General features: G+C 42.0%; 1 protein-coding gene across 1 annotated transcript in view; it reads left to right on the plus strand.

Moving 5' to 3' along the window:
- The window catches only part of LOXHD1 (lipoxygenase homology PLAT domains 1), a gene marked incomplete at both ends in the record, with an annotated part of 189,042 nt that overhangs the window by 101,158 nt on the left and 70,312 nt on the right, over positions 1-17,572 (plus strand). The window contains 10 exons of the mRNA XM_083883544.1: positions 5,417-5,493; positions 6,359-6,555; positions 6,920-7,112; positions 7,923-8,083; positions 10,824-11,118; positions 12,017-12,171; positions 13,578-13,711; positions 14,592-14,740; positions 16,032-16,136; positions 16,861-16,989. Of these exons, the coding sequence (XP_083739670.1) occupies positions 5,417-5,493; positions 6,359-6,555; positions 6,920-7,112; positions 7,923-8,083; positions 10,824-11,118; positions 12,017-12,171; positions 13,578-13,711; positions 14,592-14,740; positions 16,032-16,136; positions 16,861-16,989 (1,595 nt within the window). The remainder of the gene's footprint in view (positions 1-5,416; positions 5,494-6,358; positions 6,556-6,919; positions 7,113-7,922; positions 8,084-10,823; positions 11,119-12,016; positions 12,172-13,577; positions 13,712-14,591; positions 14,741-16,031; positions 16,137-16,860; positions 16,990-17,572) is intronic.

Consider the following 17,572-nt stretch of genomic DNA (forward strand, 5'->3'; position numbering starts at 1 on the left):
AAAAATGGTTATGTCTCTAACTCTTTTCAAGGTCTTTTAAGCACAAACTCTCCAATTTTGAAATGACACCTAGATTTTTTTTACTTTTAGGCCAATAAAGTACTTTTAACCTAATATTTTTACTTTTAACCATGGTCCATAATGCAGATTCTTCTACCCCATTACAAAATACCACCCAAACCCATGAAGAAGAAGGTGAAAGAAGAAGGACTTAGCCTACACCCTAAATCCTCCGTCTTGCTTTATATATTTTACTATATACTAAAGCCTTAAACTCTAAGTTTTCTACCCTGTGATATCACACACTTCAATTCAAACTGCACACCCATAATCCCAGTGCTATCAGTCAATTTTGGAAGCCTCTCCACGGCCTCAGTAGCCAAATGTACTGTTCTCTTCAGGGTCAGTGCCTGTTAGCACAGAAAGCCCAAAATTCTCAGCTTCCAGGGTTCCAGCAGTACACCAGGGAAGATTCTGCTTGGCCAATAGACATGTTGTTCTCACTGCCTTTATCTCTAAGAGTTAATTAACTTCCACTCTTCTACACAGCAAAATTGAATGGTCTGGAGAAAACACCTTTTGCTGATGGGTTCGTACTGAAAGCTACTCCATTGACCTTGTGACACTCAGCTGCTGCTGTGAGACAGCTAGGGGACTAAATGCCTTCCAGCAGAAACACATCTCACCTGTGCAGAAAGCTCCTCAGGCTCTTTTCCTCTGTGCAAACCAGGCTGCAACACATGCAGATACTCTGTCAAAAAGCTGCCTAACCAGTTTCCTCTCTAACTGATACCTTTAACATACCCTTATTGATCTTCATTACATAGAACTTGCTGAAGTCTCTCTGCTCTTGTTATTTACATATTTATATACATGACTCTGTTTTGCCTTTTAATTTGAAATCTTTTCTGCAACTCCATAGGATCATCTATCACTTAGTAATCACAAGAGCTCTGTAAGGAGAACTGTCTTTGTTGTACAAGGGAGCCAGCAGAGATAAAGAGAAGCTAAGTGGATTAATTGTGAGTTTGTGTCAGATTCAGGAAGAGCAATGAGAAATAACAACTCCCAGGCCTGTGCTTTCAACTCTTTAAACAGTTGGCTTAGAGTCAGTGATTTTTAAAGCGGTCATTTGATCCGTGCTTGCAAGAAGGAAATGCAAGTTACTTCCCTGAGTGTTATTTGCAGAATTACTAGTACATCACTTGGATGCAGCACTATTCCTCCCTTACGACCACATGGCATTATAATATCCATGCTTTTAGGAACTGGATGCTGAATCATTCAGTGGCATCACAGAACAGTTTATACCTCGTAATACCTGATGTTGTTTAGGTCTGGTGATGATGAATACTGCTGCAAAGCTCAAAACTAAGAGAGTTCAACTTCTGCCCCAGAAATGAAGCCAAACTTTTTTTGCAGATCGGAACTGAGTTCTTCTGGTGTCTTTTTCTCCTCAAAGCTCTCTGGAAATCCAGGAATGGTCTAGCTGACACGCTCTAAAACAGCCTATTTTTTATAATATTTATATCCCAGACAGAAATGAATTTTCAATCAGACAAAGTCGTGAGTTCGTGATAGGATAGAATTTTACATGCTATAAATCATTACAACTCCACTGAAATCTTCAGTGATATGTCATTAAATTCTTTTTCTAAGCATATGGCCCCCATCATCCTAATTTTTCTCCAGCACAAGCATAAGGGAACATTGTTAATTCTCTGAAGAACAACAGACCATGAATGGGATGATGCACTAGGAGACTCCTGCGAAAGAACATTTATTCAATCAAATGCCAAAAAATGTTCATCATACAAAGGAGCCAGAGAAACCTCCTTTTCTTGGCTAAAAATAAACCGAAATATCTATCTCTTTTTACTCATTTTTGTATATAGGTTATATTTAAAGGCACACACAAATACATATGTGCCTCTGAATATAATGGATGTGTCAATCATTCTAATTGCACTCAGGCTGGGTTTCAAATGTTATATATGATGTCATATTGTATTTTTTTCAGTGGTCACCTGACTCTCTTATCCTCTAGAAATTCTGAAGTGGCTTTCATGTCTTATTTCTGTCCTCTCTGAGTTATATTGGTCATAAAGCATCTCTTTAAAAGCAAGGATGTGACACAGGACATGGCTACACCCTAGCAAAATCCACAGTGGCATGTGAATTACACTCACTGAAATCATGCAGAGGCTCTGATAAAATAAAAGATTTTGACATGCCTTTTGTACTAGGGATATGATGGCACTGCACTGAAATATTCTATTTTCTGCAGCCAGATGTGTCAATCCATTTGTATTTGGGGTAAGACTATAAACCCCTGGTTTCAATCTGCTGCTCAGTGATACGCTGTTGGAATTACACTGAAGTGAAATTAGGATATTGATGCATATGTAATGAAAGGAAAGGATGCAGTGGCACTGCTCATCCAAATATTTCCTCTGTCACTAATCTTCTCAAGAAAATAGTGCTTCTGCCACTCCTGGCTGTTCTCTTGGCTGAAACAGCACAAGGAGCTTTAAAGCCACTTCTGCTGATAAATCTCTCCCTCTTCCTCCTCCAGCCCAAGATATACTCCTTCTCTTGCCATCACTATCTACCAACACTGGTAGAGGGAATTTCTTTATCTCGGGGTGTGCCCTGCTTTTCTGGTTCCCTTTTCTCCTCTGTCCTCACTGCTGAAGCAGTTAGCATTTTCTGTGCTGCACACAGAGATCTGTTTCTTGTGGGATGTATTTTTATCCTGCCACCTCAGAGCAGCAGAGATTCACTCAGATTTATCCCAGAGACCCCTAAAATGTCAGCAATGGCAAAGGTGACAGAAAATAGCAGCATGTCCACTGGCAACAGAAACAGCAACTTGCAAGGCATAAAAAACAGGAGAAGGAGAGTAAGGGTGTGTCTGCTTTGTGAGATTCTGCCTTCCTGAAGGGCTTGCTGGGGTGGTGGAATTCAGGCTTGAATTTTGTGGGTCCTCCCAGTTAACGTCCATGTACGCAGAAGCATCTTGACTTTTGGGATGATGTGATCCCCTAGCCGTTGGATACCTGTCCAAGGATGAGAATCCTGAGCCAGCATCAAGAGCTACATAACATAAAGGTATTAAGGACCAGTTTTAACAGGTAAAATAACCCTATGTCACCCTAGCCCCAAAATAATCAATAATGGCTTCCCTTCTTAAGACAACGTGATGTCTTAGCATGCTCATATTGCAACCTACCCTTGCTCAATTCTTGCCAACAGTTTTGGGGTCCTCCCTACAGATTTTCCTCCATTATACCCCCTTGGCCTCCTCTGAGGCACAACCCCATATCAGATGCCCTCAGGTGGTGCTCTTGTGACCATCATATATTCATATGTTCTTCATCTTCATGCTGACCACCTGAACTTTTAGCCCTGCCCAAGCTTTACTGGGAGAAAGGGAAGAATTTGGGTGGAGTTCATACCTGACAACCTCCCAGAGCTTAGAGGGAAGCTGGGGCTGGAGATGTGTGTCTGTGTGGTGGAACTCCTGTTGCATCCCTTATGCATGAGAACACTGCTGCTCGTGCTTCCAGGACTGGCTGGCTCTAGCTCATGTTTGGATTTCTTTCCTGGTGCTGGTTTTTAGTTTGGGTTTGTTGTTTTTTTTTTTTTTTTTTTTTTTTTTTTTTGCATGGTTTCTTTGTGCTCATTGTTTTCCATTGGGTGGGAGGAGAGGGGAGAAGATTTAAAATGTAATATTCCTTCAGATGCATGAAGTGGAGACTGGGTCTTCCAAAATATCTGGTCCAACTGGTGATGACTTTGAGCTGTGCTGGCTTTTTACCAGTGAGGTGCCCTGGGTTTGATCCAGCTCTCAGCAGCTCTCTTTGTTCATGCCCCAAATCCTGGTTCTAAGGGTCGTTTTCTGGTTTCCATTCGTGCTGACTCACTGCCAAAGTCAGAGATGGAAACTTTGATGGGAAGTGAGCTCCCCCCCGCTTTTTGGCACACAGGTCAGCCAAGGACAGTGTGTGTGTCACAGTGACACTGTAGGAAGCTCACAGGGCACATGGGCTGCGTGTGTTTGTGCAGAAGCAGGTCTGCTGTGGTCCAGCATGGCCACCTTTAAAAATAAACAGTTTCTGGGGATTTGTTTTTACTCCTTCTGGTTCTGGAGCCATTTAAATACTCTGCATGACCTGCCAGAGAGTTCTCATTTGTCCTTTTCTCGCCCCTGCTGGTTTGAAACAGTATTTTTAGCTGCAAAAGGCAGTGGTGCAGATAGATGTGTACCCGGGAACAATGGGCATTCTGAGAACTGCTCCTGCTCTCAAAGCACCACCGTGGGAAACCTGACCCTAAACAGATGCTTACAGGAATATACTGAGTGCTGCAGCAGTCTGGGTTTGAAGAGGAAAGTGAGAAGCCCCTGCCAGGGCCCTGACTGTGGTCATGCAGTAGTTGCTGTAGGGCACATGATAGAGTTGAGGATGTAAATCCTTCACCCCTGAGGATGAAGAAGCAGCTGTGAAGGTTTCCAGGTTAGCAATTAGTTCCCCTCTGTTTTGGGAGGGGACTTCTGGAGGGGGACTGAAGAGGGAACTTTTGGAAAGGGCATGTAGTGGTAATAAAAGGTGGAAATGATCTTAAGCTGAAGGAGGGCAGAGAGATCAGATATTAAGAAGAAATTATTTACTATCAGGGTAGTGAGACCCTGGCACAGAGTGCCCAGAGCAGCTGTGGCTGCCCCACCCTGGAAGCGTTCAAGGTCAGGTTGGAGGGGGCTTGGGGCAATCTGGGATAGTGGAAGGTGTCCCTGACCATGGCAGGGGGTAGCACTGGGTGGTCTTTAGGGTCCCTTCCAACCCAAACCATTCTATGATTCTCCTTTCAGATTTTTTCCCTTGAGATCATGCTACAGTTTCCTTTGTGCCCATCTCCTCTTCTTAATTAGTCTAGTTGGATCTTTAGTATTGAAGAACATTGCAAATCCTTCCTTTTTGCTGACACCAGCTGCCTGCATATACCCAGCCCTGAAAATGGGAATAACATAATTCACCCCTTCCCTTTAGTAGTAGAGGCTGCAAGTCTTTCTGGTCAATGTAGCTCAATGCTTTCAAGACACTAAGACTGCCTGTTCACAGGAATAACTTGTGGTTGTGGAGTTTGTGCTTTTCAGACAGATGGACATCACAGCAGATGCTTATCTACTGCGAGGAGAGCTCTCAAGTCCCTCTTCTTGGAAAAATGGAGATTAAAAATGTGGATGCCGTATGGTCTGGTCAAGTCCCTGCTAAGATAACAGAGATACAGAGCCCTCAAAAAATATCTTTCTAACTGTAGTGTTTAGATATGGGCTATGTGTGAAGCCAGAGTAGATTTTGAAAGGTCTAACAGGTGCTAATTATTCAAAGATAACTTACTTCTGTTTGTAAACCAGATGGCTTGACAAAAATGAGGATGATGGTCAGATTGTCCGAGAATTAGTGCCTGCTGGGGAGTCACCACTGCTGAAAAGTGAGTCTAGCTTGGAAAAAAGAAGATCTGGGCTTGAGTTGCACATGGATGTGTTTATTTGCTTTATTCTTCTTAATAATTCTTGTCAGTTCCCAGTAAATCTACTGGGCCTTTTTTATAATTCTTACGCAAGAAGTTGCAGCAGGTCATTCTGAGAGAAATACCTCCAACCTTTAAATTCCAGTTTATGAATGGGATTAATTTGCATAAAAGAACATAAATGCAACATTATATATGTAGAAAGAAATGTCAATTTTTAAAGTTGTGATTTGTTTGAGAACTGCTTTCTCATATATCTTTCTCTGAAGGATCTTGAATTGCCACTGTTTTAGTAGACTAAATTCCATCAAATAACTGCATTCTCTAAGGAAAATCACCAAAAATATTCTACTGTCCTTCTCTGGAGAACAAGGGCTCCAGCGCTACAATTTTCTTTAGAAAATGGTGCTTGCACAGTGCAGGTTGTTTTGTTTAGAAAAAAAAAAAAAAAAAAAAAAAGAAAAATAGAAGGTCAAAGTTATTGAATTAAATTGTAAGTATAAAAATGGTGAAATAATCCCATTTGCCTAAGTGCATTTTTATGGCTTGGGTAATCATCTAATAGTGAGAGGGAGGCATACAGAATATTTTATGCTTACAAGTGTACCTATTGGAGTTCTTATTTTTTTGTTGTTGAATAACTCCAAGGCGTAACAGGTTCCCCAGCGTGGCCCCAAGATGCTGGATGCATGAATGGAAGGCAAAGTCCTTTCTGTGTCTAGATCTGGAGCCTTCCTCCTCTATAAGTGATTTGAAGCCCATTACCTGTCTGGGCTCTGGAAATGCCACTCACATGTCTGTGTTTTGTACATCGATCTTACTCCAGATGTCAGTTATCACATCAGTGTGAAGACGGGCGATATCCCCGGTGCCAGCTCAGATTCCAAAGTTTTCATCAAACTCTACGGTGAAAAAGCAGACTCCAGCAAAGAGCCTCTCTTGGTCTCTGATAACGATCTAGGCAATTATTTTGAGCGTGCTCGAGTGGATGAGTTTACTCTAGATATGATGGATATTGGGAAGGTAAGAATTAATTGCAGGTGTCTCCATACTTTGTGCAAGTGTCTGAATTCAGGATCAAAATAACACCCCCTATTGAGGGTGATGAAAGAACCTTTCACCTTTACGTTGGATATTAAGAGATATTAAGATACATTGGATATTAAGAGACATATTTTTCATAGATTTTACACCAACCATCTCTTGTGAATGCTAGCACATGCAGAGCATTTTAAGTCTATAGTAAAAAACATATATAAATTATTTACACAAACACAGTGGAAGAACACCTTTCCAGGGTAAGGAGACTGTTTTACATTAAGCAAATTCTGTTGTGTTCAGGTTTTTTCCCTGCCTTCTGGGTCTTTATTTGCTTTTTTTTCCAAAGATCAACCGGATCCTGATTGGGCACGATAACGTTGGTCTGCGGTCCGGCTGGTTCCTGGCCAGTGTCCAGATCACAGTCCCAGTCCAGGGGAGGCAGTACATGTTCCCCTGCAACCGATGGCTTGACAAGGATGAGGCTGATGGCAGAGTGGAGGTGGAGGTCTACCCAAGTGAGATTTTGCCTACTGAGAAGTGTAAGAGAACATGTGCTGCTTTATAGCTAAATATGTGTTGTTCCCATTCTTCAGGGCAAGGTCACCGCTGTCCTAGACACTAAAACCAAAAAGTCACCATTCCTATGAGTTTATAGTGGTGAGGAAAGTAAAATATTCTCTTCCTGTTTTCTGAAAGAGTTGGAAAAATATTATAGAGATTTTCATCCCTGTTTCCTGAGACCATGTGAAAAATTTACATCCTGGACAGCACAACACAGCACAAGACAATGTACTTCTTCACTGCAATATCTTCTTTTTTCTACATTTATCTTCCCCAGTCCTTTTTTCTCTTTATGCACCAGCACAGGTCCCATCCTGTCTTTATTACCCTGTTTCCTGGAAAGGAGAAGCTGTTTGATAAAGAAGTGCCAAATCCCTACTGGCCACTTGACTTTTATCAGTAGACCCATTTTCTTTTAAGGCTGCAGTTAAAATTTGCTATCGGATCCTGAGAAAGAATGCTGTGTTTTCCTCCTGCTCTCTGTAACTCCCTCCCTTGTACTGAACTAAGGAGATCATTCAACCACTCTATAGTTAGTACTGAAACAAAATTCCCTATTAAGGCTCTGTTTTGCACCCCTCTGACACTGGCTAATACTTGTAAAAGGAAAACTATTAGGTTAGTCCTCAGTGAAGGGTTCTGTTATCTCACATTTACTTTGGATAAGAGCAAACGGTCGGCTACGTGGACATTTGTTAAGACAAGGTAATTTAATTTCCAACCTGAGCCCCCGGGAATGTTGTTATCTGAGTTTCTCTGCTGATTTAATTGCTTTATTTTTGGACTAGTGATAAACTATGAGGTGTCTGTAGTTACTGGAGACGTGCGAGCCGCAGGCACCAACGCCAAAGTCTTCATGCAGATTTATGGTGAGGCTGGCAAAACAGAATTGATCATCTTAGAGAACAGATCCAACAACTTTGAAAGGGGAGCCACAGATATCTTCAAGGTATGGTGGAGGCAGTCACTGCCTCTTCTAAGGGGGGAAAGAAATGATCTGCCAAAGTTGAGACATCAATAAAATAACTATCCAACCATTAAAAAAAAAAAAAAAAAGAAAAAAAAAGACTTTTTCAAGAAAATTGCAGGTCTGGCAGTATCTACTGTCCTCTATCCATAGTTTTGGAAAGCTCTTTATTTCTTTATGGGGTATTGTGCTTTTTGGGAGGACTTACATCTTCTGAGGGGCTACTAGCAAAGGTGTCGTTGAGACTTATGATCTAATAGCAGTATTTGTTTATATTTACTTTCAAAAAGATCTCGAATCCTTTTAAACTTTGGGCCTGACCCCATGTTATTGCCAGTTCTCACTGTGTAGCTGGGGGAAAAAGAAAACACATTTGTATGAGACTATAAGGAAGCCCTGGTCTAGCTGTGGTCACACACAGTGTTAAATATGGGTCCAGATGTCAGCCCTGCAGAGGTTTGCAGTAATTCCTGGGAATGTGTGAATGCCCCACAGATTTTACTGTGCCTGTAACACTGTTCCAGCAGGCACTGCACAGCCCTGGCACTTGATGTGCACAGCTCACTCCTCCAGGCATCAGGATGGTCAGAATTCAGGTTTATGCTGCAGAGCCCACACGTCTTTCTGAGCAGCCCAGCAGCAAAGGGAGTGTTTGAAGAGGTGAGAAACCTCCACCTCAAGGGAGTGAGGCAGAACTTGGATAATCCAGCAAGATGGCCCAGGCTGATGAGGCTGAACAGCAAGTGTGGATCACAATGTGGGCAGGGATCCTCTTCCTTTGGGACCAATATTCTTTTCTGCCTTGTTAGCTTGGGGTTTCTGCCCAGAGAAACCAGTTTGGGGGACAGGAATGGTCTTAGCACTTGCCCTGATGTGGGATCAGAGCAAAGACAGGATTCTCTGCCAGGGCACATCAGAGGCACATCCTTCTTTACTGAAGGGGAGACCAACATCTGGACAGTGAAGCAGAGTCCAGGTGGAAGCAGGATTTAAGGCACACCTGTCGTGTGTGCTCACAGCACAAGACTTGGCACAGCAGTGCCTAAGTCCTCCTATGAATCTGCAGTCCCACAGAGGCTGGATCCAGGTCAGCACAGTTAAGCTTTGAGCTAATTGCTGATGCTCCCCTGAATCATCAAGACTGGGATAGCCTTCCTGCTGTGAGTGGCCAAATGGAGGTGCTTTCACCCACAGCTTCACCTGTTTTGTATTGTGTATTTTTGAGATCAGTTCACTTCCTCCTGCCTCATTTTCTTGCTTGACAGAATGGAGCTACTGATGTTTATCTATTTTTAATGAGTTTTTGGGGATTTGAAATGACTAGTACCTTATAAATGTTTGCTTTTAAGAAAAACTCTCTATATTTTTAAGATTAGGTTTCTCTCATTTTAAAGGAAATAATCTTTCTAAAATTTATGAGTAAGAGATATTAGCCAATATCAGATTTATAATAAAGCCATATGTACAGTGTTCTGTTTACATAGCTTTGCTTATATCCTCTCTCTGATATTTATTGCCAGATTTGAAAATTATACCCATTTCTGTGATTTTTTTTTTTATAAGCACACAAGGCAGAAGCTCCAGAGCATTGACAAATAGATAGTCTATCTTTTTCACTATATGAATGTTTACAAAAAGACACAGGCAAAAATAAGGTTCTGTGAGCTACATGATAATAGGAAATGCCATCATTCATGGACAAGGCATGCAGGATGATTACAGTAAATCTAAGGATAAAGCCGTGTAAGGGAAGATACATTCTTTATGTCAGGACAGCAGGATCAATTTTAGTTTTCTGATAAGCATCTTGTGTGCAATTGATTTTGTTTTAATCTACAAAACGCTTCTAGACTAAAACCTTACATGCCAAGTGCCAGATTTCAGCCTGAAGCAAATGTTTGCAAGTTTTTTTAACATGAATGCTGGATAACAGCATAAGCAATCATCAGCAACAAGTCATGGGTTGTTGAAGGATTGTGTGGAGTAAAATCTTCTATCCAACTTCATTAGGGAGTAATCCAGAGAGATAATCTAAACCAAGATGGTTTTGTGTCTGCTGTGCTGACTGGAGGGATGTAAGTCTTCTTACTGATCAGCCTTCTGCCACTGAAGCACTGTAGCCACTAATGACTGTATCCTCTCTGCTCACCGGCAAAGTGAGAAAATACTTTCTCTAATTTTCCAGATGAGAGGGAAGGAGAAGGGCACTCCAAACCCACACTCTGTGTCAGAGATCGGGTTATATGAGTTAACTGCCTTTTCACTACACCATTATTGCTTCTTGCTGGGTTCATATCCTGTGCTGAGTATGAAAGGAATCTTATTATTAATTTTCAGAATGCCTCATGCACTGAGAATCTGTAAAAACCTGGTGTGGTATTATCATATATTCATCTTTAGTGACAACACAGAGACAATGCAGGTAAGGAGAGCAATGAGGAAGCAGGGAGCCCAATAAATATGGATTTAGCTCCTCTCCTCACCATGGCTGCTCTGAATGTATTCAGCTTAATCCGTTCAGATGAGATTTGGTAATGGAAAGTATGAAATAGTAAAGCAGGAAGGAAAAAAATAACTGTAAACTTGCATTAAGAAACTGTTCTTATCCTTGCCTAGATATTTTGTGTGATAAGAACCTGTGCTTCTCATTTTTAAGAAAGCACTTTATGAAATTAAGATTGTCTTTTATCCCCCCTGGGTGCTGGCTTTCCCTTGGTGGCAGAGGGAGGCTGCAGATGTTGGCAAGATTTATAAAATTCGGATTGGCCACGATGGGACAGGAATTGGAGATGGCTGGTTCCTGGAAAGTGTCACACTGAAGCGCCTGGCCACCAAAACAAAGGATTCTGACAAAAAGAAGAAGAAAAAGAAGCCTGACGAGGAGGAAGAGGAAGAGCCCAAGGAGGAAGGAGGAATGGATGTCTATACGTTTGTGGCACATCGCTGGCTGGCAAAGGATGAAGGGGATAAGGAGCTGGTGGTGGAGCTGGTCCCTGATGGAGAATCTGACCTGGAGGGTAAATACCAGAGGGGGTGTATGTGTGTGTATCCAGACTCTGCAAGAAGGGTGACAACCACACTGTGCTGCTTGGCAGGACCATTTTTCCCCCACAACCACCATGTTCCCCCAGGCATGCTCTGTATCTGTGGTGCATCAAGCTGGGGAGGAACAGGATGGTGGGTAAAGTAAGGCAGAACACTGAGGAAACAGCCTGAAATTGGAATATCCTAAAGGATTTCTATAGGATTCATCAAAGGTCGTCTGATGCCATAGACAGGTAGAAGAATTACAAGAGAAAAGCCTCATAAAATCAGGCCTGCTCTGTTAAATTAATAGCTTGCTTGTCATTTCTCCTAAGTGCATCTAAATAATTTGCAAGTTCCCATATGAAAACAATTTTGGTATGAAAGTTTCATTAATACAACAGCCTATTCTTAGGTTGAAAAATAAGTACATGTGTATAAACAGTAAGATCTATTTCATGAGAACTCATTAAAAAAATCCATAGAAACAACCTAAATATTAGCACGTACACACAAATCACCTTCTGACCAATAAATGAAGTAGTAAGAAAACTACCAGCCAATAGGTGTTGTGCACAAGGTCTGTAAAAACTGTATAAAATAAATTATGTAAATAAAAAAAATAGCTTTTCCCGAATAAAGAAAATAGAGTCTCAGCTAGCTTATTACAACAGCCTGGGGCATTTGGATCAGGAGCCCCAGAGGTTACCACTGTGGCTGAGAGTTTAGGAAGTTATTATGGCCAAGGAGAAGGGCTGGAGCAAGACAGAGCTGCTCACATTTTAAGGTAGATTTCAAGGGTTACACACTCCTGCAGTGAGCCACAGATTTGATGAAATATGGCCATTTCTGGGGCCCTTTTCTGACCTGCCTTTGCCATTTCACTTGCAGAAAATACGTATGAAGTCCACGTCCTCACCGGGACTGTGTGGGGGGCTGGGACAGATGCTAATGTCTTCTTAAGCATTTACGGCATGGAAAGAGGAGACACGGGTGAGCGCCAGCTGAAAAGGTCAAATAACCTCAACAAGTTTGAGAAAGGACAGGTAATGCATGAACTCCACTCACTCAGGCGAGAAGGAGGCTGGCAGTGCTCTCTGGGTTGACGTGCTGGCCACTCAATAGTTTCTTCCCACTTCTCTCAAACCTTTTTTTTCTTCATTTATGGAATGTATTATATAAAGCAAAATGCCTCAAAACACTTTTCCAGGGGAGATTCATTTGAATTATAAGCTGAACAGCAATTCCATGTTGGAGCCACTTTCTGTGTCTGCTTCCTGTGAGCGTTCTGGTAATTGCGCTTCCTTTCAGGGATACTTAAAATTTACAAACTTTAAATTAATATTGGAGAGTATTTTTGGGGCAGTTCAAGTATGTAGATATTTAGATGCAAATACTCTTCTAAATGTTCTACCCAACCAGCTAGGGAATAAAAGCAATATTACAAGTTGTGCTGTAATTATGTTATAATCCAATCCAATTGAAGATCATCTCTTGTATGTTGAGTATTTGTAATAAAAAGTTTATGAACAATTAACAAGCTACTGTTATAGCCAGGAGTTTTTCAAGGAATAATTCCGAAGAATAAAACATTATAGAAACAAAAAGCAGCTGTGGAAAACTTGCAACCACAAAAAAAAAAAAAAAAAAAAAAAAAAAAAAAAAAAAAAAAAAAAAAAGAGCCCTAAGGTTGTTAAATAAGCTGTTAGCTGTGATTTATGAGCTTGGCACTGCTGAAACTGCAACCTGCACATGGTTCTTCATTCAGTGGGAAGAGCTCCAAGCTGCAAATGTAATGCTCCTTACCCTTGGGAGTACAAACCCAAAGTCTACTAACAGATTAATCACATTAAGATGTTTAAACAGTTATGATAACAAGGACCATCCTGTCACACTAACACAGTTAATAAATGATCCTCTTGGTTGTGGTAAATGACAAAAGGAAGAAATTCTGAAATATCTGAAATAAAGCATATGGTCTGTATTTTGGGGCTGTCCTGTGCAGAGCCAGGAGTTGGACTCAGTAGTCCTTGTGTATCCCTTCCAACTCTGGGTATTCCAAGATTCTACACAGAGGTGTGCAGGAGAATTTCCATGGAGCCAACATTTTTTTTGTTCCAGATTCAGTCTGTGGGAAAATACTCAGCCTGAAAGGAATGATATTTAGCAGAGAGGAGTAAAACTCACAGGAAGCTGAAACTGGGATGAGGTAAAGAGAGGAGTGAAGGGGTGAGCAGCTCCAAGGCTATTACTGCCTTGTAGGAGCCAAACACGAGTGTTAATGGGAGACCTCGGAGCTCTGCAGTTATTTTTGTACACCCACACAACGAGTACAAAGAAAACTTACAAATAGCTATTCCTTAATGGTGTAAAAGATTACCTCTGGCCATTTACTGCTTCCCTTTCCTTCTTTTTTGGAAACACAGCCATTTGCCTCTTGCCTCCTGTGCAGGTAGACGTGTTCACCATCAAAGCGATTGACCTGGGCGAGCTGAAGAAGCTGCGGATCCGCCACGATAACTCTGGTGCCAGCCCCAGCTGGTTCCTGGAGAGGGTAGAGATTGTGGACCTCAAAGAGAGCACCACGTGAGGAGCCTGTTACCCCCTTTTTGTGTGGTCAGGAAAGGGGCTGCCACCTTCTCTGGGGTCTGCAGAGCCTGGGGAGGCAGAGGAGATGCAGAAGAGCATTGTTGCAGCTCCTCAGGGAATGGGCATCCTTTGGGAGCCTTGTGGTCACTGGGTCATGAAACAGAGTGTGGGGCCATTCTGGGGTACCTGTGGGGGGGGTTTTGCTGTCCCAGCACCTCTGTAATTTGGGAACTATCAGTGTTTGGAAGGGAGCAACAGCTTTTTTCTGTTTCTCCTGGGATGGGCTCATTTCTCCCTCCTGCAGCAGAGGCTGCACTCAAGCATTTCCCCTCTAGGCCCCACTTTGGAAGTCTCTGAGCTCGTGGTTTGTTTGCCTTTTGTACTTAATAGAAATGTCTGGGCCAAAAGAAAATTCTGATCTAAGCAAATTCTCATGACTTCCACAGACAGCTGGATGAGCAAAGAATGGGCTGTTCAAAACCTGAAATTTAGGCTTGCCTTTGAGCTGGAAATTGCTGGAAATCACATGCTTAAAAATTGCACAATACTCTGATGGGTGGGACCACTCTTAAGGACAGGATGGGTCCAGTCTTCATAAACTGAACTCTTTCTGAGAGTGAAATTAAAATGAATCAACCATGTGGGGCTGGCAGCCCAGAAACAGCACTCAGTAGTATGTGCTGCCTAACCTATTTATGGATTTAGCTCCCACAACACCAGATCTCAAGGATGAAAACAGATGTACTGCTCAGCTTTGAGTAATCTTGTTGTTTTATTTTTTTTTTTTTCCTTCAAGTAGCCTCTGATCTGTGCCTGTTTATGTTGTTAAAGCCTGTGAAGTCCTGTGTAAGCACTGGGTGCTGCTGTCATTTTGCAGATATTACTTTCCTTGCCAGAGGTGGTTGGCAGTGGAGGAGGACGACGGTCAGATTGCCAGGGAACTGGTCCCAGTGGATGAAGCATTTGTAAAGAAAGATTCAGAAAATGAAGGCCAGTCTCCTGCAACTTTGGGCCTGGAACAGAAAGGTGGAATACCTATGTTGGCCTTTTCTTTCTTCCATTGTGAGGCTGGAAAGGAACCAGGTTGTTAGTGCTGTTGAGGGCATTAGTAGCCAGCAGTAGCAGTTACTGGGCTGTGAGTAATTTTGCCCCAAAATGAAATTTTCAGGTGTGAATGAAGTGTAAACCGTGTGTCAGACTCTGAGGAATGGACCCTCCTCATTTTTTGTTTATTTAATCATCTTGCAGGATTGGACCCAAAGTGACAAAGCTAGGAAGATGGGTAATATGTTCAGTCATCATTTCTGAACTGAAATGCATATTGGTTGCTAATATCTAAGGAATAAATCTCATTCATTTCACATCATGGACTGTAATGGTTAAATGTTCCAACATGAAACTGAGCAGACAGAAAACACACCCAGAGAAAAAGAAAGGACCTGAATTCATCTCACTTCCCATCTTGTTCCTTGTGTCGGTTTCCTCCAAAATAACTTTGCCCAACTATTAAATAAATTTGCATGGTAACCACAGAGCAGTGACACACTCCTGGGTCTGATCCTGCAAGGTGCTGAGTACCCAACACTTTCACTGGTTTCATAACCAATGAAAGGTTTTAAACTCTCCCCTATTTCCCCATCAGATGCTTTTGAATACATGAATAATTTCTGCAATTTGTGTAGCAAAAAAACCTCTGCAAAGTGTTTATCCCTTTGGTTCAGAAGGACATGCTGGTTGACCAACATCTTGGAAAGATATGTCCAGCTAGGCAGGAAATATTCCATTTTGAAAATGTTGAGGTTATAGCAGCTGAGTGAAGACCATATTAGACTTTTCCACTAGATTTTTTTTTAAATGAGTTTACCACACTTTCTAGATGATGGTGCAGTAGAATCATCCCTACTGATGCTGTTCTGAGAGGTGTATTTGTGAATATGAACAGTATACATCAGTGTACACACTTTCTGATATGTGTTAAATGTATTATCTGATACCAATGAAATAAGGTGGGGTGTGTATGTGGATTTTTAAAATGAAATACTACAGTCAGAGGTATCTTTGAGGAAGGCTTGAGCACATTTCTTATCTGTAGATATGCAGGCAATGTGCTGAGTGACTGGAGCAGTGGAAGATTCTGGAACCAGATAACCCAGCTCACCTCAAGGGCTACCAGAGCATAGGACAGGAATTAGAGATTGCAGCATGGCTGTGATCAGTCAAAACAAAACTCAAACCAAGCACACATTTATGCAAGGAAAAGTAGAGTTAACTCCTGGTCAGACTTCGCACTCTTAAATTAAGGTATTTTATCTGGCAGCTAAATCAACGACATACACAGTGAAAGTGAAAACAGGGGACAAGAAGAATGCTGGGACAGATGCCAACGTTTTCATCATACTCTATGGAAGTAAAGACGACACAGGTATGGTTTCAAATGATGGAAAAGGATAGCAGCTCCCTGTTTGATGCCTGAAAAGACAGGTCATGGTTTCTTTTCATTTCCTCAATACCCATTTCTCAGCCCTTTCAGTGCAACTTCATGTTCCCGCAGTCGGTGCACACATCCTGGTAGCTTGGAGCACGGCACCAGCTGCTGTAAATCACTGCCAAACTCTGCGATGCTGATTTGCACCAGCTGCTGATCTAAAGGTTTTAATTTCAATTATAGAAACAGCACAGTTGACTGGGACTACATTATCGAGTAGTGAATGCACTGGATGATTTGCTTTCCTCAGCAATGAATCAGCAGGCTCCTGAAACCCAACCCTCCTCTGCCTCTTTGAGTGGCCCAGAAGTATTTAATCAGCTGATGAGCAAATCCTCTTGGAAGCAGCTGAGCTGTGTGTGCAGTGGCTGGGATGCCTGTGAGAGTGACAGGGAACTGATGGGTAGCACCAATTTCTTAACTGCGAGCACAGCACGATGGCATCGTCCCTGTAGCACTGCCAGAGGATCATTCAAGGGAGGAATTCTGTATATTTTGGGTGTTGATACAGACTTGGGATCAGGAGAGGGGGGACAAAGCTCAGATCTTGAGATGAAAAGCCAGTTTTTGCATTTTTAGCCACTTCCCTCGCTCCACTGTTGACATTCCCAGAGGATTTGTTTCACATGCTGAACAATGTCCTTTTGCCTCGCCACAACAGGGATAGTCAGCCTAAAGGCCTCAAAGATTAACAAGAACAAATTTGAGCGTGGGAAGGTAGATGAGTTTACAGTGGAGTCTGTGGACATTGGAGACCTGAAAAAAATCAAGATAGGCCATGACAATAAAGGTAAGATAATCTGCTTTGTAATGCAGTGTTTCTAGTGCACTGGTCTCATTGCTGGATAAAATAACCTGTCTCCAAGAACCCCAAATGTAATTTACCTTTTGGTGACAGATCCTTGCTGTCACTTTGGCTGTTGCTGGTACTGTCTTTGCTGCTGATTCCATTCCCAAGTGACATTAGGAGCCCAGAGGTGCCAACTTGCAGGTAGCTTTGCATCCTCTCCCTCTGCAAGAGTTTTTATAGTTCTACAGCCACATCTTTAAAGAGATTTCACAGATATCACCAAACCTCATATTTGTTCTTATTGCATGGGACCCATAGACTTGTCTCATTTATTTATTAAGTTTTTGGTGGCATTTTGATCATGAAGTCTTGGCTGCTTTTTGGACAGAATTCTGTGTATCTGCTACAGACAAAGGAGGGAGAGGAGCTATGCGTGGATTTCTTCCCCTATGGATCATTAAGGGACAAGTTTGTTGATAACTGCTCTGTATTATTACAGAGGCCAATTGATAAAAGTGATGCAGCAATTAGCATTTCCACGTGCACATCTTTAGCCTGACACTTACAGAAATATGAAGCCTCA

This window comes from Zosterops lateralis, assembly GCF_965231275.1.
Source record: "Zosterops lateralis genome assembly, chromosome: Z".
In the NCBI taxonomy this organism is placed as follows: Eukaryota; Metazoa; Chordata; class Aves; order Passeriformes; family Zosteropidae; genus Zosterops; species Zosterops lateralis.